At 43.9% G+C, this 22,755-nt stretch overlaps 2 protein-coding genes across 2 annotated transcripts; both read right to left on the bottom strand.

Moving 5' to 3' along the window:
• Positions 1–3,920: 3,920 nt before the first annotated feature.
• On the bottom strand, positions 3,921–12,384 carry LOC120669318. Its single transcript, XM_039949091.1, has 3 exons — positions 11,015–12,384; positions 9,599–10,947; positions 3,921–4,259 (listed from the first exon to the last, which is right to left on the bottom strand). Exons 1-2 carry the CDS (start codon positions 12,279–12,281, stop codon positions 9,617–9,619), a joined length of 2,598 nt encoding a protein of 865 aa, XP_039805025.1. The 5' UTR covers positions 12,282–12,384; the 3' UTR covers positions 3,921–4,259; positions 9,599–9,616.
• Positions 12,385–14,061: 1,677 nt separating this feature from the next.
• LOC120670210 (T-complex protein 1 subunit gamma-like) lies at positions 14,062–19,237 on the bottom strand. The gene is made up of 14 exons (XM_039950274.1): positions 19,009–19,237; positions 18,683–18,744; positions 18,305–18,377; positions 17,294–17,361; positions 17,138–17,207; positions 16,971–17,039; positions 16,799–16,870; positions 16,548–16,621; positions 16,167–16,444; positions 15,639–16,023; positions 15,298–15,423; positions 15,017–15,121; positions 14,625–14,699; positions 14,062–14,540 (listed from the first exon to the last, which is right to left on the bottom strand). Exons 1-14 carry the CDS (start codon positions 19,037–19,039, stop codon positions 14,352–14,354), a joined length of 1,677 nt encoding a protein of 558 aa, XP_039806208.1. The 5' UTR covers positions 19,040–19,237; the 3' UTR covers positions 14,062–14,351.
• Positions 19,238–22,755: the final 3,518 nt, after the last annotated feature.

The raw sequence follows: 22,755 nt of genomic DNA, 5'->3' as shown, positions 1-22,755 counted from the left end.
GATGTTCTCCAAGCGAAAGTTGTCCCTCCCGCCAAATGTGACGGGAAGCTCGACCTGCTCCAACGGGAGAGTTTTCCCGACGGTCACACCACAGAAAGGGGCAGAAGGGGCGAGCTTGCTCTCCCCTATCTGCATCTGCCGGAACACCTCTGGGGATAGCAGATTGAGGCCCGCTCTGTCATCCACCAGGGTCCTGCCGACCCCGATGTTGCAGATGGTGGGTGTTACGATGACCAGGAGGAGGCCCACGCCTGTCATGTTGGAGGGGGGTCGCTCCGGTCGAACATGACTGGAGTGCATGACCACTTTAGAGGCTGGGAGCCCCCGGGTGCCGGGGACGTAACGCAAACCTCACGCCAAAGGAGCTTGGCCCTCCTCTAGGACAGGGATGCACTTGCCCCACCGAATATGGTGGCGACCATGTGCTGCAGCTCCTGGAAGCCTAAGCCAGCTCTGCCTGGGTCAGCCTGGTCACGGTCACCGCGGTCATTGTGGCGGAACCACCCAAAACTACTGGGCCCGGGTGCACTGATCTTTGTTGCTAAGCAACTCTGACCCAAATTGGCACTCACCGGTAGTTCCTCGAGTGAAGCCTCGATTAAAGCCACGCTATTCCAGGATCAGCAGACAACACTCACACGAAGGTGAGACCAGAGATTACAACACAGAACATTTCATACATCTCAGAGTGATTGCAGCGGAAAGGAAATTTATTACAAACCAGGTTCAGAATAGTAAAGTACTACAGAGTTCCATCTACTCAAATTATTCAAGTCTCATGGTTCAGTGGAAGCATTAAAAGATAACTAGCGAAATAACGTGACGCATCGATAAAGCCCGTACGAAAGCGTCACTCAGCGGGAGGGTGGTCAGCACCAGCGGAAGGGCCATCCCACTCAACAGACCAACCCGGAGGCAAGGTACACGGCCAAGTAAGACTTGCAAACAGATCCTCGAAGTTAGTACCTAAAAAAACAGTGCCACAAGTAAGGCTGAGTATACTAATACTCAGCAAGACTGACCCGTCTCCGGATATAACATAGTTCGATAACTAGACATGCAAAGCTTTTTGGTTGGTGGGGTTGTTTTGCCAAAAACGCCACTAAGAGTTGATCCTTATTTTCAGATTTTAATTAGCCATCTTCCAGTTGGATTAACCATTCTAAGTTTGCAACTAACTCTACACAAACATGGTAGAGCAACCATTTAATCAACCAGCAGTATTATCATCATCATGTTCCACTTGTTACTCTGTGTGACCGAAAACATTAAGCAATCTCATGCCATGAGAGGCGGACGATTCCGAATCGAATTTCAACCTAGCCAGGGGAACCTAGACCACACGCATGGGGATCGACTTCGCTCCCGCCCACGCTACTTTTCCCCCTTTCTTTCCATTCCGTGGATCCGGCACACCCTCCCCGACTACAGAGCCCGACGTCTCTGCACCTGTACGTCGCGACAAAAATATAAACCCTACTTCTACCAGAAGGGTGCGAGATCGTTCCACTCACCGGTCCAATCAGGTACTTAAGCTTTCCGATTACCATATTTCTCGGTATGTGGCTAGTACTTTCAAACGCTTAACGAAATGAGCCACACACCGCGACCTTAGCCATTTTTGACTACACCAACGGGGTATCACAACTACACAACCCGCCCGTTGTCCTTATATTTCAGCATCAATTAAAGTCAGTCAAAATCCTATTTGCTCGCGAGAGGCAGGGAACCCCTCGACTTCTACCGTACCTAATTAGCATGGCAACTAGTCGATAAAAAGATCCGGGATCAAACATAGGTACCTAGGGATCATGCATCTAAGGTTTTCGATCAACGCCTAGAAAACTTAAATGCCGAAAGAGACTATTACAGCACATTATAAATAGTTAAGTGAATAATAACTCGGAAAAATAAGGCATAATGCACCGGGGCTTGCCTTCTTGGGCACTGTCAGGCAGAAAAACCTCTGGGGCTTGGCCCAGGTCTTGAGACAAGTTAGCACAATTCAAATTGACCTCCTGATCCACACGAGAGTCCACGGGCACCAATTCGTAGTCCCCGTCCACGAGATTAACCGCTTCTATATGCAATGCGAGATTATGAGTTACTCATGGATAAAAATCTTCTTTCCTTCACGATAAAGTTGTAGTTCAACAAAAGTTAATTTAGTGATGATTTCAACATTTCATTTCATAAGCATTCATTTATAGAGTAGTTCTTAATTTCACTTTACTTCATAAAAGAGCTGTGTGGTTTGGTTTTCATTTTTATCATTATAACACATAGCATGCTTTCATTATTTCATAACAACAAAACTACTCATGAGCTAGTGATGAAAAACTAAAGTAACACAGATTCAACTTAAGTATTTATGGTATAAATTCCAGCCTCTAACCATAAAGCAATTACCACTACTATCCATGTAAGTAGATTACTCTAGTTGCTTCACCTTTTTTCACAGAACGTTTTGTATGGTTTCTAGTTCTACAAATTTTACGAGAGCAACTATATAGCATATACTCAGTACTGTAATTTTTCCATATTTTATACACTTATACAACAGAGGTGACAAAAAGAACAAATTTAGCAAGCTTTTAACTAAGATTAAATCTACAGAGAGTTACATTAGGGATATGGTTCTTAAATTTTTACCAGAGCCTATTCATGATCTAAACATACTCCAGAAAATTTTTCAAAATTTATATCAACATGATAAATTAGTTATGCAGTTAACTTAACATGAGTTAGCATAAATTTCTCACAGTTCATTTGACCAGTACTGCATGTAAACTTTTTATTACAGATAGAAAATACTCTAAACAAGAACATGTCCAAAAATCAAGATCAGATATGGTGTAGTTTACTCAGCACAAAAATTGTAAAACTAGCCATGAGATGCTAAGCATGATTTTTAACTAGAGCAAAACTCAGTAAATGCAGCTCAAAATTTATAGGCAGGAACACAGAACTAAAATGAGACTTCAGAAATAAATGTAGATTTTTCTAAGCATAAGAAATATATATAATGAATTAAGTTAATTAAACAATAATAAAACATGGTATATAGCAAATAAACTATAATAAATCTGAAATTTTTGGATTAACAAGGTTTCAGTTACACATGCATGCAGTAAAAATTACAGAGCAAGTTCATGTATATGTTTTCCAGCATTAATTCAGGAACGCCAACAATAGATTAGAGAATCTTGATTGTTCCAATATGATAACTGTTTTGGTTGGATGCCATATTTTTACTGTGAGCTTAATATTCCATTAGTGATAACATATTCAAAAATCAAGTTCATTTGTTGATCAAACATAAAAATATAAATCTAAATATTATAAACTATAAAAAATTTCATATAAAAATTTATCAAACATAAAAAGTTCACCACAATTTGATCAATAATTTATCAACTATAAAAAAAATATAAATCTAAATCTACAGGAAAAACTTTATACTAAAGACTATCATATTATATTTTTTATAATTTAGATCTACTCATGTGGAGTCTAACAAAATTAAATTTTTTATTTTATAATTTAATATAATTTTTTAAAGATTCAGCCCAAAAAAAAAGAGAGAAAACCGCGCCACTATAGCAAAACCACTGTCCAAAACCAATTTGGGAGGTTATTTGATCAGTTTTGAAAAATTTAGAGGGTAGAATATCCAATTTTATAGTTTGAGAGGTAAAGTAGTCCACCCTGAATAGTTCGGAAGGTTATATAGACTTTTTTCATTATTCAGCTTAATGCAGCACCGTAAGTCTATAAATCCAAGCATTAGCAAGGCATAGAATTTCCCATGGTTTTTGCTACGATTTGTGAATTGTATTGGAGTACTTCAGGGACTGGAGCCAGATGTGGCACCAAACAGTATCTGCCCACAGAAATGCAGAGCTTAATACTACCTGCAGTCAAGCTGAAGTTGCTGTGCTTCAACAAACCAGCACTCTTAACATCCGAAGGCCTGTATTACACCGTTAATGCACAATACGGAATTCAAAATGCGAACAGAGGATATGAATGCACACTTCGTTATAGATTAAGAAACCCTAAGTGCATGTGCATCTAAGTTAAGCACTAATCATCAAAACGTCCCCATATGAGGATACATCCAAGTTACATGCGAAATGATTTATCTTTACAACAGTATGCCCCGCCAGGTAGCCACAACTGCTGATGTGTTCTCGTTGACATCAAAACATACGGCAGAAGGGTAAGGCAGTAGCGGGGAGCCATCTTCACAGCTGAACCTGATCAAAACAATGGGAGATTTTCAGCTCATGCAAAATGCTGTCCAACAAAAAAGAACATGAACCAGAAAGTATAAATTTTGATACAACACCAAAGATAAGACAAGATAAGAGGTCAATATTAAAGTTAGTGATCTCATGCTTGTTTTATTAAACCTCAACATATTACACCAAACTAGAGCAAAAAGGGAATAATAAAAAAACAGTGTATACAAAATTCTGGGTTCTATACACATACATCTCATGCTTACCATTAGTTGGATTCCAATTCTGGCAAAAGAAAACTTCCAAAACATAAAAAGATTAAAAAAGAGCATGGTTTTTATGTCGTCCCCTAGGCGGACGGGCGGAAAATGAAGCAGGAGGCATCAGTCCGTAGAACCTATAAAAAAGAGATGGTTGTGGCGTGATGCTTTCCTGTTTAGAATAAAGAACAGAGAAAGTTTGGTGAATCCTGGCATCACGGTCACCAGGAATTTCATGGGTGTGGCGTCCAGAGGCATCGCCTAGGCGGATTTGGCATCGATTTTGCACTTGCCGGATGCCGCGCACGCAATTGAGGGCGCGCGCGGGGAACAGAGGTGCAGTGCAGGAGAGCTACGCAAGCAGAGAAAGGGCAGGAGCTACGTGTGCCTACAACTCCCGGAGCGACGCATCTGAGGGGCGCGGATTCAGAATGAGGGGAAGAGAGAGGGTGGCAGGACAGCAGCACCTGGAATTCGCGGCAGCAGCACGCTGCTCCGATCCAGTCATGCTTGCTCCCCAATCCCGTGACTCCAGCCCCTACTCCTCCAATCGATCTGCACCTTCTTCCTCTCTCCGACAAATCCCGGTGGATTCCCTCCACTCCTCCATCCAGGAGCTCCTGGTTCTTCACATACGTGCTCACCTCTGCCTCCCTGCCAGCACCCCTACAACAACTGTATCACAGACACACAAGTATCTCTTCCTCTCCCGTTCCTTCGCTCTGCTCAGGTGCTTATGCTTTTGCTTGAGTTCTAGTGTATCAGCTTGTGCTTGGTTCTCTACTGTTAATCTGCATGCTACATGGAACAAGCTAACAAGGGCAACTGGAAAGAGGATTACTAGTACATGTGCTCCAATATTGGAAGCAAAAATCTATGTATCTGTGTCTCTGTTTTCAAGGCATCGCCTAGGCGACAAGGCGGTGGCGGCTCGCCTTGCTTAAGGTCTCGCCTTAGCCCGCCTTAGCCCGCCTAGGCGTCGCCTAGGCGATAAGGCGGTGGTGGATCGCCTCGCCTCGCCTTACCGCTTTAAAAACATAGATCTGTGTATGTTTGTGCTATTCCATTTTAGGTGACGGTATGTGTATGGCGTCGTCTCACTGTGTCAGGACGGGGGTGGGTCGCCATGTCTCTCCTTACTGCCTTAAAAACCATGAAAAAAAAGTATACAATTACTAAGTTGTAGGCTATGATATGGTCCCATAGATAGCTGCAAACTAAAAATGGAACACTCTTACATAATCCTCCCTAACTCTTGAGGGCTCCAGCTGGTTTTAAAAAACAGGCCATATCTGAGATTGGTACTGCAAGAATAAGCCAGAAACCAAATCCCAGAAAATTAGGCCTGCTCATCCAATGACTACTCTTTTACTCCGAAACATAGAAAACCCTTTGTATTTTGTCTTTAAGATTAAAAGTTTACAATTAATTTCAAATGAATTAGTAATAACTACTCCCTCCATTCTCTTTTGATAGTCCTATTTTCAAAACTCAAATATTCAAAAATGATAGTCCTATTTGCTATTGATAAAGACCATGGCAATAAATAGCACCAGTAACGAGGAGTTTCTAGCAAATACATTGGAGGACTAGCAAAAAGCTGTATTACCGGGACACGCGTGTCCAAAAAAATTTTGGCATGTCGCCGCGTATCCGCGCGTCGATTCGCGTCGGACGCGATTCGACGCGTACAAGACACGCCGCAGCAGTATCCTCCGCCTCGCCCGCGCTGGCCACCGTCCTCCGCTGTGCCCCCCCCCGGCCCGCCCATCCCCGCGCGACGCCGGCCGTTGGCCGCCGGCCGTCACCGCCTCCTCCCGCGCGGGCCGCCGGCCGCGGTCCTCCGCCGCACGCACCAGCCGCCGTCCTCCGCCAGCACAGGGAAGAGAAGGGAGAGAGAGAGAGAGAGAGAGAGAGAAGTGGAGGCGGCGGAGGAGGTAGGGGCAGATGCACAGAGGAGGAGGAGGCAGGGGGCGAACCTCGGCGGCGGCGGAGGCTGGGATGGCGGGGCAGAGGAGGTAGGGGCGACGGACGAGCACTTGCCAATGGACCCGAGGCGTCGAACAAGGGAGGGAAGGCGTCGGGTGGAAGATAAGGTGGGGGATAAGGTTGGCCTAGTGGTCTGTTTGGGTAAGGACATGGTGGGCTGGAGGTTAACATGGGCCAAAGAGCAGGGCAGCCCATCTCATTCTCTATTTCCCTTATTCATTTCTCTTTTCCCTTATTTGTATATTTGCATATTTATTTGTAAAATTAAAAATAAAAAATATATTTGACGAATCCTCGAATCCTGTTTTTTAGAATTTGCCGAATCGGACACCCACACCCGAGTCGGATTCCGACACCCGCACCCGTGGCCATGTAACACAGGTAAAAAGTCTTGTGTTACATTAATTAGATGACAAGCAAGGTTGCTTTTCCTTGGTCATTGTGTCAAGGTGAAATAGGACTATCAATAGAGAATGGAGGGAGTACATTCACTATACTGTCCAAGTACATTTGAAGACAGCTAGTATAATGGTACAGTTTTTACATAACAAAGGTTTACACTCGTACAGTGTTAAGGCATCGAACCAGTAACTATGTATGTGCCTGCAGCGTGCATGTTTTAAATCAATTTGGGGACTAAATATTAAAATGTAATATTGACAGCTACAGAAATTTATCAATGAACACAAAAGATTCTTATCGAACTACAGTTACTTTGAAACAAAGAACATCACTCGACAATATCATTTAGAAACTTTCCGAGTAGCTCTTTGTGAATTTTTTCTCCTTTTCTGCTAAATAATCAGCTGTTATTTCGGGGACATGTTATTCCCAAACTATGGTTCCTAAACAATCTCAACCTTGAATGCAACAGCAAAAACTAGCCAATCATGGAATGTAATTTATTAATTTAATCTTCAAGTAAACCTAACACCGGCTTACTCACATCAAATTCAAAAGCCATAGTGAAACTATCATAACCTGTCTTTAAAATATTCACGGGTGCGGACATCATGCACTGTAATTTAATCTAACACTAGCTTACTGACATAAAATTGGACACAAGTAATGCAACAGCCATATGACTGAAGTTCCCCATGGAGTAGAATATTTTTAGCTTACATCCCATATACAATGTCATTTTAGACAAACAATATGAGCACATATATCCAGACTACCAGGTGAAACTGATGCAAATAGATTTATGAGTAAAATGCATACCAGGTCCCCAAACTTGCCCCGCTAGTGCACTTAGGTCCCCAAACTCCTAAACCGTGTTAAGAGATCCATCATAGGTCCCAAATGTGTCACGCGAGCAACCAAAGCTACGTACCATGCCTCGTAGCGCCACACTGACAAACGACGCTGTTTTCATCTTCTCCCATTTGCTCCTTCATGCCTAGGTTCGTCACCTCCCTCCTGCTCCTCGGCCATCTATCACCAAGCTCCTGCTCGTCGGTCCACTGCCTCCCTCTTGTGCACTGACCATCCGCCTGCCTCCCTCCTCCTCGCCACCTTTGCGCATGTCTCGCTGGCCATGGTTGTAGCACAGACAGAGAGGGAGGGGAGGCCCCTGCTACCGCTGTGCCCTTGACGAGCCGGTCAAGTAGCCGAGCTTGGCGACACCCATCAATTAGCTCCTTATGCCGCACCATGTGGCCACCGCCGGGCCAACGTATCCTTCTACTTCCCGACGGCGGGCCGGGCCGCTGCTACACAACCATGGCCGGCACACAGACCACGCCGGTGCTACCACAAGCCCCATGCGCATCAATCTCCTCTTCTCCTTCCTCTTGTTCAGATTGGTGGAGTCCGAATTGTTGCCAGCGAGGTCGGTCGTGTCAGCAACCCAAATGGAGTAGACCTCGCTCGCCGTCAGACACGGTGCAGCTCCGCTTGGGCGTCTCGGCTGGCGACTCCACCTCCCAGATCCGGAAGACGAGGCCGTGGGTGCACAAATCCAGCTCCCGTTTATTCGTCTCTGGTCGCGGGGGGTGATGGCGCCTCTTGAGCTTCTTGAGGCGGACATGGTTTTTGATGATGAGGTCGGCGATGGAGGTCAAGAAGCCAGTTTGGATGGGAAGTGGCCCCGCGCGGGCTGGCAGGCTAGGGAGGAGAGGAGGCAGCACAGGAGGGAGCGAGGGTAGGATAGGGGATGGGCAAGAGGGAGAGAGCGAGCGGAGGACCAAGGCCGTAGGACAACCCTTGTGGCGGCGATCGAAGGACCGAGGGGAGGAGAGGAGAGGAGAGAGATAGGAGTGGAGGAAAGGAGAGAAGACATTGAGTTTTCTAAATGGTTTGTCAGCATGGCACCATAGCATGCCATGTCGACTTTGGTTGCTTGTGTGGCGCACTAGGAACCTGGAATGGACCCTTTAACACGGTTTAGGGTCCCAGATACACGTTTTGAGAGTTTGTGGACCTAAGTGAACTAACGGGACAAGTTTGGGGACATACGTTGCATTGTACTCTAGATTTATCATAAACCTAGCCCAAGCCTGGTGTAAACCTATATCTAACCATTTCCTTCCCAACCCTAACCTTATGGCATTGGAAGCTATGCTAACCCTATAGCAAGACCGCATATTCTATTAACTTACTAGAATATCCATGCTTATAGCTATATTCCTGGCATGAACCCAACTAATATGACAGGTGATTTACCAATGCATTCACCTATCAAGGATACTGGTAAAATATTATAGCTTAACACATATTAAGACAAACTCATACAATATTTACCAAAGATGGTTGCTAACAATCCAAAACGAAAAAAAAGGAGATATAACAGGCCTCCAGTGATTCCAGGATGTAACAGTTAAATGGGAAGTTTGAATACCAAAGGAAGAAGTTAATATTGTAAAGCATTTTATTATGTTTATCTGTCCTAGTTTTTCATCACTTAATTCATTTAAAGAAATGCTAAAAAAACTAAGTCTCAAAAGCATTCTCCTGATTCAAATGCAATGTGTCATACTCTATGCAAAAAAAAACAATAAATAACGCAATAAGCACATCCAAATCGTACAGAAAACATGGCATTCTCCGAGACAATTTTATTTCTTCATATTACAATAGACTGATTTTATATGCTAATCCACATACCTCTGACCGTCAGGAAACTCATTCCTCTGTAGCTGGGGTAGCAAATCTTGCTCTTCTGCTTTCCTTGAGAAGATCAATCTCCTTGTACAATCCTTCAATTCTGCTGCACAGTGAGTTGACAGAAAGGCTCCAATCGTCAAGCTTTAAGAACCATTCATGCTGGAATTTGTCAATCATTTCATTTGTCGCAGCAAGTTTTCGCTGCTCCTCCTCAAACCGAATCCTCTCCAACTCCTTCACACTAAGAACAAGACCACCACGACCAGTAACGTCGCCATAAAGAGGCTTGTTACAAGGGAATTTCTCCCTGTACTCATCAAAAGAAGCTCGGGTCTGTTTCAAAGCTTTTTTGTAGAAAGTGACCAACTGGGCCATAACATTCAGATCATGCTCGAAGCGTCTAAGCTCCGCTTGATACTTATTCTGTTGCTCAAACCGAGCTGAGTTTAGGGATTGAATAAGTGCTTCTTTCTGCTGCAGCATGTCAGACCAATGTTGTTTCTCAAACTGCAAACTGTGAAGTTCTTGCTCTTTCTGCTCATAGAGTCTGCTTGCCTCAACCATCAAGTTCTGTATAGGTACTGAAAAGTTTGTATTGAAAAAACCTGATCCAGATGATATGCTGCTACTGTTGCTATGGCGCATCCTCTTTTGCTGATTGCACTGAGGAAACTGCTCTTGTGCCTGCATATTGCCATTGTACCCATCAATATCACCAATGTGCCTCTTGCCATTATTCCCAAATAAATATGAGCTCCCTGGTTCCAGGTCCACTCCACTCTTATGTGCATCAGCCCCCATAGACAAGAATTCCCCAGGTAGGCCATGCACATTATCTGTTATGTTGTACGATGAGGGAATTGAGTTCATAGCCTGGAGGAGGTTTGATGATGTCATCCTTTCCAAGGATCCCCTTGCAGTGAAATCATCAAACCCCAACTCATCCCTCATCTCGGACTCCCCTTTATTCAAATTTTCAAACTCCATGCCCCCAAATGTATTACAGCGCTGCAAGGAGTGTGTCATTCCCTCATCCCCGTTGTCATCCCCAATTCTCCAATTCATGTCCTCTCCACCATTATCCTCCTCAAATGCATCATCCTCTGAATCCTCTGCCTCTTCATTGTCACTGTCGCCCTCATCCAGATTTTCAACATGTGTTTCCTCTTCCACATCCATACTATCATAACCGTTTGTAGAGTTAAAACCCAAGCTCAACCCCATTGCAACCTTCTCTTCATCCCCCTCATCCTCGTCGTCTCCCACCTCCTCTGCTACAGCCACCACTTCCTCCTGTGTCACAACTACTGTCTCCACCAAGGGCTCTTCTCTGTCCTCTTCTGCAGCCACTGCCATATCATCAGCCCCTGCTGGTTCTGCATTCCCCACATCCTCTTTGTCATGAGGCATCACCTCAGCAAGGCACCGCTTCAACTGCCACAAACCCCAAACCCAATCCATCCAAGTTTGTGCTGCTTGCGTGCCCATCCACTGTCCCTGATTCATCTAAGCTCTTACCCCTAACACCCTCATCCACCTCCAATTCATCTAAGCTCTTGCCCACATCCTCATCCACCGCCTCCGGTTCATCTATGCTCTTGCTTCTAACAGCCTCAGATTTATCCAAGATTTTGCTCCTTGCATCTTCATCTACCACCTCCAATTCCTCTATGTTGTTTGTGGCATCCGCATTTCCCAAACCCAACTCCTCCAAGACCTCATTCCTTGTAACAGCATCCCCGTGCTCCAACTCGTCCAAGCCCCCACTCCTTACATCAGCATTCCCCGATACCGACTCCTCCAAGCTCTTGCCCCCCACATTCATATCCGCATCTGCATCTGCATTCCCCACCTCCAGCTCCTCCAAGCTCTTGCTTTTCACATCAGTATCAGCATCCGCATCCTCCTCGTCCATCTCCACATCCACGGATGCCTCTGGAACAGCCTCCCCTCCCTCCCCAGTGTCCAACGGCTCAAACAGCTTCGGCTTCTGCGCCCAAATGAGCCTCTGCAGATGCGGCCCGAAGTAGCAAACCCCATCGTCCCTCTTGGGAAGCTCAACCAACTCCTTCTCCACGAGGCCCCAGATCAGGCCCGCCCAGTCAACCCTATGGGCTGACCCCTCCCTGACAGCCTGCTCCGCGGCGGCGACCTCCTGCGGCAGTATACACATGTCGTCGCCCTGGAACGGAAGCAGGACGTAATCCTGCAGGAGCTGCATGACGGCGGGCACCACCGCGGCAGGGTCCACATCGGGCGGCGCCGCCGCCGCGGAGGCGGGCTTCGGTGGGAGGGAGAGCGCGCGGGCGAGGTCGTACCGGGAGACAGCGACGCGGACCCCCCGGACGAAGCTGCGCTTGCAAACCGGGTCGTAGTAGGCGACAAGCGAGGCAACAAGGTCGGGCCGCGGGGCGTCGGAGTGCAGGTCGAGGCGGGCGAAGTTGAGGAGGCCGAGCGCGCGGAGGGCCGCCTCGTGGGGCGGCGGGAGGGCCGGAGGCCCGGCGGCGGGGGAGTCGAAAGGGCGGAGAAGGAAGTGGGCGCGGAGGTGGGCCAGGCGCTGCTCCGCGGCAGCGCGCTGCTTCTCGGTAAGGGGCTTCTTGAGCTTGCCGCCGCCGCCACCGAGGGGCTTCCGCGGCGGCATGTCCGGATCCGGCGAGGTGAGGGGATCGGCGGAGTCGGGCATGGCGGGGTGGGGAAATCGGGGAGGGGGATCGCGGTGTCGTAGGGTGGGGGCGCTTGCTTGGGTTCTTCGTGTGGGTTTGGGTTTCGCCGTTCCGGTTTCGTAGTGGGGTAGATGGAAGAGTCGACGAAAGTAAGGGGCTTAATTGAAAGTTGGAGGTCCTTTGTTCAGTTCAAGTTTATGCTTGTGTCTAGGATGGAATCATACGAAATGGAACCAAAGATTTGAGTAGAGTGTATGGTCAGTCCTCGAACTTGTGGAGATGTGTCATCCCGGTCCCCGAATTCAAAAAGTATGTCATTTCGATCCTTAAACTCTGTTCAGGTCTCATATTCGTCCAAACAGGTATGGATCTCTACCATGAACTAAGAATAGATTTGATTGCTTAAATAGAAAATTAGCGGGAGGTTAAATGCAAAATCACCCAGACACAAAAATTACACAAATACTTATAACTTTATAATGGTTCTTTTGAAGAAAAAAAATTACCTTCATCCTCTCATTTGTGGCCGCGTCGCCGGCTCGCCGTCGCGGCGGGGCATCAGGCGAGCCGCCACCACTGCCACACAAGCACTCGAGCGAGCACTCGCCGCGGGCGTGCGTGTGAGCGGCCGCCGCTTGGGGTGCGCAGGTGAGCAGTCGCCACCGCGCACAGGCACGCGCATGCGCACGAGGGAGCAGCCCCCGCGGTAGCGCGGCCGAGCAGCCACTGTCGCCAGCACATGGGCAAGCACCGCCGCCGATGCGCGAGTACGCGCAACAGGGCTTGGTCGCGGACCTCACCGATCTCCGGAGCTCGGACTCTTCCACGACGCCAAGTAGGTGCGGTTGCAGCTCGTCAGACGTGACGCCGAGTTCAAGACGCTATTCGGCCACCCCGCGCTCCTCCATGCCGATCGCACCGTCTCTGGCCGCAGGGTCCGCTACATCGAGGACTACATCCTCAAGCACGTCCTCCCCTTCTACGGTCAGCGTGCGTGCCTCTTCATTCCGCATGCTCCACCATCGATACATGCATCACACGCCTCCTGCTCCAGCACAGCACCGCCGCCGCTGCTCGTACCCGCACGGGACGAACAGCGGCACGCCGACTAGCTAGCCATGGCCATGAGAGAGGTGGGAGATGAGGATAGAGCTGGCATGTGGAACCATACCCATTTGGATTAATATGAGACCCAAATAGAGTTTAAGAATCGGAATGACACATTTTATGAATTCGAGGACCGGGATGACAAAGTCCACAAGTTTGAGGACCGGTCATAAACTTTACTCCAAAAATTTTATAAGTACTGTACTCCGATGACGACGAACACGGAACACCCCAAAACAATTACGAGCAGGGTTAACCATTTCGTTTTCCGATGAAATCCCGGTGTTTAGCGGAAACGAAATTTCGTTCCGAAATTTCGGTAAATTTCGGTGGATTTCGGTGAATTTTGGACGAAATTTGTTGAATTTTGAATTTTGAAACGAAATATATCGAAAAATACCGAAATTTCGGATCCCGATAACTAGCGGAAACGAAAAAAAACCGAAATTTCGGCAAAATTCGGCCGAAAAGTTAAACCCTGATTACGAGTGCAGATGATCTTCGAATCTGCCAAGGGCTTTCCACCGCACGACGTACAATAAATCATTGCAATTAGAACTTTCAACGCCGATGAAAACCAGCCGACTTTGATCAGACCACTATTTCCACTGTACCAGACTACCAGGACTTCCCTGGCAAGTCAATGATTTCTTGCAACAATGGCCCGAATCGTGCAGGCATCCGAAGTTGTAATGAGCACAGTTACAAGCATGGGAACGATAGCATTACCAAACACATAGCATGTGTCATACAACAGACAGTTAGCCACAAAAACTACTAGTCTAACTGCTGACTGTCGTTCAGCACAAGTCCAAAACAAGATGAACAGCAGCCATACTTCAAAACCTGGACCCCAAAACCCTCGAACCACTCAACCATAAGAATTCAGGTACATTTTCAAGCCAGGACCAGCCACAAACAAACACTGAAATAATGAATTCGGCTCATCGTGCTATTCTGGCCTAAGAAATGACTCGCTACATCTACTCTGGGATCATCTGCTCGTTGTCCGCATCACCTTCCGTTTCAATCTGGGGCTGCTTGGGAGCTGAGGCTCCAGGAGCCTGCTTCTTCTTGATACCGCTGACAATGTCGTCGATTCTCAAAAGCATGCAAGCAGCCTCGATAGCTGTCTTGAACGTCTGCGCTTTGACACTGTAGGAGTCCCAGATCTAAAAATAGAACACTGGCGCTTAGAGAGGCACAGAAACATTGGAGGCAAATTGGCATGTATGCAGATGGAGGGAGACATGTACCTTTCGCTCTTTCATATCAACAATGTCACCACTTCTTCCATCAAGGCCAACCCAGGCATTTTCGCCATTAGCATGCTGAAGCAACAAAAGCCATTGGTGCCATAAATCTAATGCATCCATAATATAATTACAGCAAACATCTAAACAATGAAAAGATTGTTTTGGAGGACTAATCATTTAGATCTCAAATCCACTATACGTCAAGCACTTCCATCTAAACAATGCGTGAAGTCATTTTAAATGTTAACAAAAAAATTGTTGACCTCACATCTTTTCATTGCTCGAAAATGCTAAGCCCTACTACTATTAGAAGTCAAGCACTTCCATATAGGCCAAGTCCAATAGATAAATGAAAGGTAACCCTCAATTTACACAAGATTAGGGATAATCACCTTTCCCTGGAGTTGAGTCATTGTCCTAATAACATTCAAACCACAATTTTGGGCCAATGTTCTCGGAATTGCTTCAAATGCCAAAGCAGCAGCTTCATAGGGCCACTGATAGAAACAAATAAAAAACAAAAAGATCAGATATTCAAGCATAGTTGGTAGAAAACAAAAAGATCTTTCCCTGTGCATTGAGCCACTCAGAAATTTATGTAAATACACACTATGGTATTACGAATCCTATATGATGGGATACAACAGAGGCAACTAACAATACAAAACAATACCTTTTCAACACCTTCAACTGAAGAACTCTTTTGCTTCAGTGTTGCCGATACAGTCAATTCAGTAGCGCCACCTCCAGGTAGGAGTTTTGGGTTTTTCAAAATGTTCCTCGCAACAGACATAGCATCCTGCATTAAGAATAGCATCTTAGAGGACAACTACATAACCTTAAACTTGTTGGCCTTCACATGTATTTCATGTTTGGGAAATGAAAAATAATTTTAGCACAGCCTTTTACATAGTTGAGTTCAATTTAATTATCTGATCCAAAAATATGCAGCAGAATGAGTTAATAAGGAGCAATAGAAGGAGGGAGATGGAAAAGGCCGAATGAGGAAAATACCTGCAGGTTCCTCTCAACTTCATTCAAGACATCCTTGCTTGCTCCCCTCAACAGAACAGTGCAAGCCTTAGGATCTTTACAATCAACAACGAAGGCAAAGAATTCATCACCTATCTTCTTGACCTCAAATAGGCCAGCTCCTGTGCCCACATCAGATTCCTGGAGCTCCTCAGGCCTGTTCACTATAACTGCTCCACAAGCCTTAGCAATTCTGTTGTTGTCAGTTTTTCGAAGTCTACGAATTGCACTAACACCAGCCTTGCTCAAATAATGGATAGCAAGATCACTAAGCCCTTTCTCTGTGATGACCAAATCAGGCTTAAATTTTAGAATTTGTGCACATAGGTTCTTTATGTACTCTTCCTCCATCTCTAGCAGAACCTGCCTGCAAATAGTAATTTGCCAATCATATTAACATTTTACTAAAATAACATAAGACTATTGCAACCATTGAAGTTCAAAAGGACTTATGTGATTCAGCATATTATGTCTACATGGCAGTAAAAGTTGCATGTAGGAACCTCTTACCAATCTTCTTCCTTCATCAACTCAGCATTGGTCTGATTTTCTCCCTTCTTATACTCAATAGGGCTGTCCAGCAGAATTATACGTGGGTTAACTATCTTCCTTCTCATTTTGCCAGGAGCCACAACATCCTTATTGATCATAACTCCTTTGAGGACCGTAGAATCCTCTAACTGGCCACCAGGAACCTTTTCTACTTTAATATACTTCTTGATATCAACTTCCCGCATACCCTGACCTAGGTCAACACCTGCTGTTGTAGTAGCATCGATAGCAAGGTCCTGAGCAAAGCAACATAATATGTCAGAAAATCCATAAATTGAACATAATAAAAAAAACAAGGTGGGGACAGCTGGTTGTTGAAGTTTCAAACAAAATACTTACAGCAATAAGGTCACCAAACTGACCAGTGAATTTTGTGCCGATGGAGCTCTTCACAAGACCTAGCATTGCCGTGCCTACATAATGTATATCACACTGACATCAATATATTATGTTATATAAATCAAATGATCATGTAAGAGGAGAGAGCTCATGTCCCTGGGAAGCACAAAACATAATGTTTGCAGGGTTTTTGGACTTAGAAGAAACCATAAAGTCCATGTAAACAAACCATAACATCCATGTAAACTTACGATCATTCACATCAACAGGCATTGCAATCTTGTCAAGAACAGCTATAGCGTCATCAAGCGCTTTGGTGTATGCTGAAATTGGAACAATATAAGTGTCAGAACAGATAAGAAATCAAAGAGAAAGAAAATAAGTCTTACTCCAGTAAACAGGCCCTGAGAACTAATGAATCACCTCGGCAAATGACGGTTGGATGATAGCTCTTGTCAATGAATGCTTGAGCAACGTGGAGCATCTCACCAGCTACCATTGAGAAATTTAATGCAAATGAATGAAAATATAGCTAACCATCATAACTATCAAAGCAAAACTGCCAAAAAAATGACAGATAAACCATATACCTAGAACAATCACAGAGGTTGTGCCATCGCCCACTTCCTCATCCTGTGTACGGCTTAGTTCAATCATAGACTGCACAATAACAGGGAACATAATTAGAGTGGCAACGTGCGTTCATCCATTAAACAAAAATATAGTGATCGCTGAATATGGTATACCTTAGCTGCAGGATGTGCAATGTCTATTTCCCTCAATATAGCATTCCCGTCATTAGTAACCACAATACCTGCAAAGCACAAATTACCAAGATGACACTGTCAAGACAAAAAGAAAAGGCACTAGAATACATTAAATATGGCATAATTTAATAATAGCCAAATTGATGTAATTTTATATACTGTACAATGACAAATGAAACAGTTAAAGACATCATTACACCATAGCATGACATATTTCTATTCTCAAAAGTCACTACTGCATAGACAAATATTTCATATTTTACAGGAATATAAACAAAAACATAGTTTATTTGCTCAAATAATTCACAGGCACATATGCATAGACAAATATTTCATATTTTACAGGAATATAAACAAAAACATACTTTATTTGCTCAAATAATTCACAGGCACATATGCATGTTCCCACAAAGTATGTATGCCGAGCACACATCAAGTTGTGTTGTTTTTAATCAATATGCCAAAAATATTCGTACTAAGCAAAAGGAATTTAAGTTTTCTGTAGGAAAACTATCTTAACAAAAGAATAGGGAAGAGGATCGCTAGAATTATCTCTAGGAGAACAAAATGGCATACATAACTGATCAGCAACTAAACAATTTCATCCCACACAGGTACAAGCCAGTAATAGGCAAGTTGATCCAAAATTTTCAATTAGAAGTTCTCATTGCAGAGACAAAGAAAAGGTTCATGGGAGCAGGTTAACAATATCAATGCTGGAGGTTATAATATGCGTAAAGGTTCAACTCTCTGTGGGATACCAGTGATTCCGTAATAGAATCTCAGCTAAACAGCCAAGGGGTTCAGAAAAAGGACTGGCAACACATAATTTGTATGAAGCAAGAACAATCCAGCAGAAAATATATTGCCGTATTACCAAATGCCCACAATCTCTTTAATATAAAACAGTTCATACGAACTTTGTGACCGAATTGAAATTTCAACTGATAACAATGCAATGAATATACTAGATTTGAGTTATTGGCACACCTCCGCCAGCATCAAGAAGCATCTTCAACATGGATCTGGGACCCAGTGTAGTGCGTATGATGTCTGCCACAGCCTGCAAATCAAATCCTAACATGTAACTTCACTGAACAATTAAGATTTAAGTTTACTCAACAACTAAAATGTCAAAAACATCTAGTAAGACATGTGGGGACATCCTCTAAAAAGGATACTTTTCCCCATATAACACATGGGGGCTACGGTAGTAGGCAATCAACAACAAAAAAGAACAGCTTACACAGAAAACTAATCAAACTAGTGCCGCGTCCTGCCCTGCACGCAGAAATTGACTGCCACACTGCCAAACTACCAGTCTACCACCAAAACAAAGCGGGTGAAAGAAATCGTAGAAGCGCTCACCTTGGCAGCCTGGATATTGGCCTGGTGCACCTTGGCGCCCGACTCCCGCTTCATCGAGTCCTCTGCTCAAATCAAACCATAAAAGAGATCAGACAAAAATTCGCACAAACCCAAACCGGAGAGATCAGATCAGCCTAAGCAGAACCCTAAAACCCGAAACAACAAATCGAATCGCGGGTCCCAACAGCGAGATCAAGCGGGTATCGACACGAACAACCGAAGGAAAAAGCCTAGACTAAAACCTAGGAGGAGCAAGGAAACACCATCTCGCAATCGGAAAACCAGGCACAAAAATGGCGGCGCGCACGGAGGAGGGAAGCGCATACTCATCACGAGGACGGGGGCGTGCAGCGCCATGGCGGTCTCGCGACGGCGGCGACGAGTGGGTAGTGGAGAGGAGAGGAGGGTGCAGCGCCGCGGGATCTTCCGAGCTTTCGAGGGTTTGTTTCGGTTTGTGGGTTCAAGTGAAACCCGCGACCTCGCCGCCTCTCGACTCCAGAGGGTTCGCCGCTCACGTGCTTCCGGCGTGCGACCTCGGGTGCCCTAGCTAGAGCCCAGACGGTGATCCCATATGCTATCCATATGCCATATGCTAATGGGTTGATGGCCCCTTTTTATTGGGCCTCATGCTCGGTCCGTCCAAGGCTAGAAAAGCCCAAATACGGTGGACAGGGAGCGAACAACTCAAATTTGCCCGCGGCTTTGCCGCGCGGGGCCTGTATCTCGTGTGGTAGTATTGTAGTTCATGTAAACTTTAGTTTATGCATGTAGTAGTTTTTGTCGCTTCATTATTTTTGTTTAGGTGTCGTGGTTTGTAGCCCACTATTGCACCTGGTATATATTATTGTCATTCTATTGCCGCGATGCTATTATTTAAATAGTATATTATTTTGGATATTGAAATGGAGGTATGGTATTTGTTGTTGTATTTATTGTGATGAAAAAAGGGTAAAATAATTTATTAGAGATTGCGGAGCGCAATCAGTAGGAAGCTTAATGTATTTGCAAATCATATGGCAATTAATAGTTGTATTGTTTTCTTGAAGGAAGTAGCTATTATATTAAAATATGGCGTGTTATTGAGGATGTAGCATAAGAAGTTATAGAAGAGTGGTGGTGCAATATTATATTTTTAGCAAATTAAGATGTTGTGTTGAACGAATCAGGAAAATATTTTGAATTTACAAAATTTTATTATATAGTGAAGTTGTAGGTTTTAAATTGTAGCCAAGTTTTGTGTTGATCATTTGTTGATTTGAAGATGTTTTGGTGTTCAAATTGTAGGTACAACAGGTTGCAAGTAAGCATTTGTGCAAATAAATTCTGAAAACATTATAAATTTAAAAATTTGCACTACAATGAATTTGTAGTTTTTGAATTCTTGATCCAATTCAATGATGAGCAACACTTGATTTCAACGCGTTTTGGTGTTTCAATTGTACATATAACGTTGCGCCTATAGAAGTAACAGATGCAACGAGTTGTGGATTGTTTTAATTAAAATTCGAGAGTTTTTCTTAAAAAATTTGCTTAGAGAGGACTAGGACGGCGGGTTGATTCAACGAAAACCTAAGGTCTTCTTTGCAAATTTCTATAAACCTTGCTTGTTGGACTGCAGGTTGATTCTGTAAAAAAATTGAGAGCTTTTTCGCAAAATTGATTGAGAGAGGAGGCCAAACTGAGGGTTGATTTCTTTGAAGTTCAAGGGCTTTTTTGCAAAAAAATCTGAGAAAGGTATGATCCAAGCTGTCCACCTGACCGATCCGACGATTGAGAATCGCTGGTGACATGGCGACACTGGTTGGCCTTTTTGTTCCAAGAATAGTGTATAGAGATAATTGTATCATGTGGCACGAGAAGCTGTTATGGGAGCGGTGGGCTTCCGTCTGTATTTGGTAGCCCAATAGCAAATGCGGCCTAAGTACACAGTTGGAACTTGGAAGTAGTTTTCTGTTAAAAAAATGAACACAGAAGCCCCTCATGGACAATTGGACATGATGGCAAATGCATAATAAATTGTACTGATCGGCATTTAAACAGATTAATGTCAGATGGCCTGCAATTTAAGGTGGCTGGATGCTACATTTGTACAGGGTCAAATGAGGCATACAGTTGTCCTCATAGAAACACAGCAGTGTTTTTGGTGGATAAATGCTGTGTTTAGCAAACCAATAGTACATATATGGAATTGTGGATTACATATATTACAATGAAACAGATGTTTTGGCAAAGAGCTAGAAACATTGTTGCCGTCTTCTTTGTTGGCGGCGCAAGACTTGATACCAGTTTTTTCGACTTGATAACTGGAAAGGGTGCAAGACCATTTAGTTTATTCGGCATGATACCTGCAAAGGGTGGAAGATCAGTTGGTTAGGCCTTTGTATTTTAATGGACGAATCTGAAAGCCAGGTTCACATTTTAATCATTGTATGTCAAAGCCAGGAATGTATAGAAGCTGAAACAGCCTTTAAGAGGGAGATGAACTATGCACCAATTACTAACTCGCTATGTATATTTAGTTACAAGAAATGTCATTCCCCAATTTATACGTAGGGAAACATGGCATTGCTTGAAAGGATCTTTGGCAGTTGCATGCATCTATCCAAGCTGTTGAGGATCCTAACAACAATGGGCATAACAGAATGACTTTCATAATCAAATATTGCAAGTACATAAAATGATGTGAACTTTTTTTCCTCTTCTTTTAAATTAGATTTAGGAATGCCAATATGGTTAAGACGCTATTTCTTTCTTTGAACAACTTTCAATTCTCTAATATATTTACTCCTTGTCAGTTGTTCAAAAAGTTTCGTTTTGCTACAATATGGAACCGTTGGAGATAAGGGGGAAATGATTTGAATTCCAACTTTGTGATGCAGCCTTACCATTCGTTTTTCTCTTACTCTTTCAAGCTTCTGCAGATCAGCCAGTGGGCAGTGCCCCTAACAGACCAGGATGTGGTTTACTGCTGATGAATCTGAAGAGTCCTCCAAATCCTAGTTAAATTCATTGAAACTACATGCTTGTGGTGACTGAACTGAAATTATGGGTTCAGATATGGAGATTCTCCAGTTCCCTACTTGGCTACTTGAAATCAAAATGAATGGGCCCTCATGTACCCTCCTTTCTGTTAGACGCACATCTCAAGATGCTCAAATTGAAGCTGAAACCAAATATAATGACACCTTTGTGCTGCCCACCAATTGAATTGAAACTACACTAGAGTTTTGGTTAGGTGATCAAGATTTCCTAGGTTCAAGTAAATTGCCATATCACTTAACATATTGCTCAAAACTATCCCATGAGTATGAAAGCGTGGAAAAAACTATCCTTCCTCTGCCCACCGACAACACAGGGCACTGCATACTTTTGGTGGTCCATGTTGCAGATATGAAAGCGTGAATAAACTATTGATGACCTTGGGAAATGTATCCAGGGTTCTTTTTTTTTGAAATATTATCCAGGGTTCTTTTTCGTAAACTACTGATGAACTGAGGAAATATAATGAGGTCTGACACATTGTTCTTTTTCCTAAGTTACATGTATCATATATTCAGGCCCTGTTTAGTTCCCACCCTGTAAACACAAAAACGCAAAAACGCAAAATTTTGCAAAGGAATCTTGCTAATTTGAAGTACTAAATGAAGTCTATTTACAAAACTTTTTGCATAGATGGGCTGTAAATCGCGAGACGAATCTAATGAGCCTACTTAATCTATAATTTGCAACAGTGATGTTACAGTAACCATCCACTAATTATTGATTAATCATAGATTAATTAGCATCATTAGATTCGTCTCGCGATTTACAACACATCTGTGCAAAAAAAATTTGTAAATAAACTTCATTTAGTACTTCAAATTAGCAAAATTCCGTCACAAATTTTTTGCGTTTACAAGGGAAGGGAACTAAACACGGCGTCACTCTAAATTTCATGACAGAATGCATTTAGTGGAACATCTAAAAGTCAACCACGTCCACATTAGAATTGCATGTCTAACAAAGCAAACTATAAATATTTACTTGACTGACAATTCTCTCAGTTCTAAATCTTGAAATGCAAATGGAACAGA

This window comes from Panicum virgatum, chromosome 4N, assembly GCF_016808335.1.
Source record: "Panicum virgatum strain AP13 chromosome 4N, P.virgatum_v5, whole genome shotgun sequence".
NCBI classification, from domain to species: domain Eukaryota; kingdom Viridiplantae; phylum Streptophyta; class Magnoliopsida; order Poales; family Poaceae; genus Panicum; species Panicum virgatum.
The sequence above is the reverse complement of the archived record's forward strand: the minus strand, read 5'-3'. Positions and strand labels throughout refer to the sequence as shown.

Bases quoted from the DNA above. Each gene is read 5' to 3' on its own strand.
- LOC120670210 (XM_039950274.1), bottom strand. From the start codon at position 19,039: ATGGCGCTGCACGCCCCCGTCCTCGTGATGA. The intron at 16,622-16,798 runs GTAAGTTTACAT...TACATTATGTAG, and splicing joins GCCTGTTGATGTGAATGATC to GCACGGCAATGCTAGGTCTT. The intron at 15,122-15,297 runs GTATTGTTTTGT...TGTTTCTATCAG, and splicing joins CAGTTGAAGGTGTTGAAAAG to TGGCCCTATGAAGCTGCTGC.
- LOC120669318 (XM_039949091.1), bottom strand. From the start codon at position 12,281: ATGCCCGACTCCGCCGATCCCCTCACCTCGCCGGATCCGGACATGCCG. The intron at 10,948-11,014 runs GAGGTGATGCCT...ATGATATGGCAG, and splicing joins AGTTGAAGCGGTGCCTTGCT to TGGCTGCAGAAGAGGACAGA.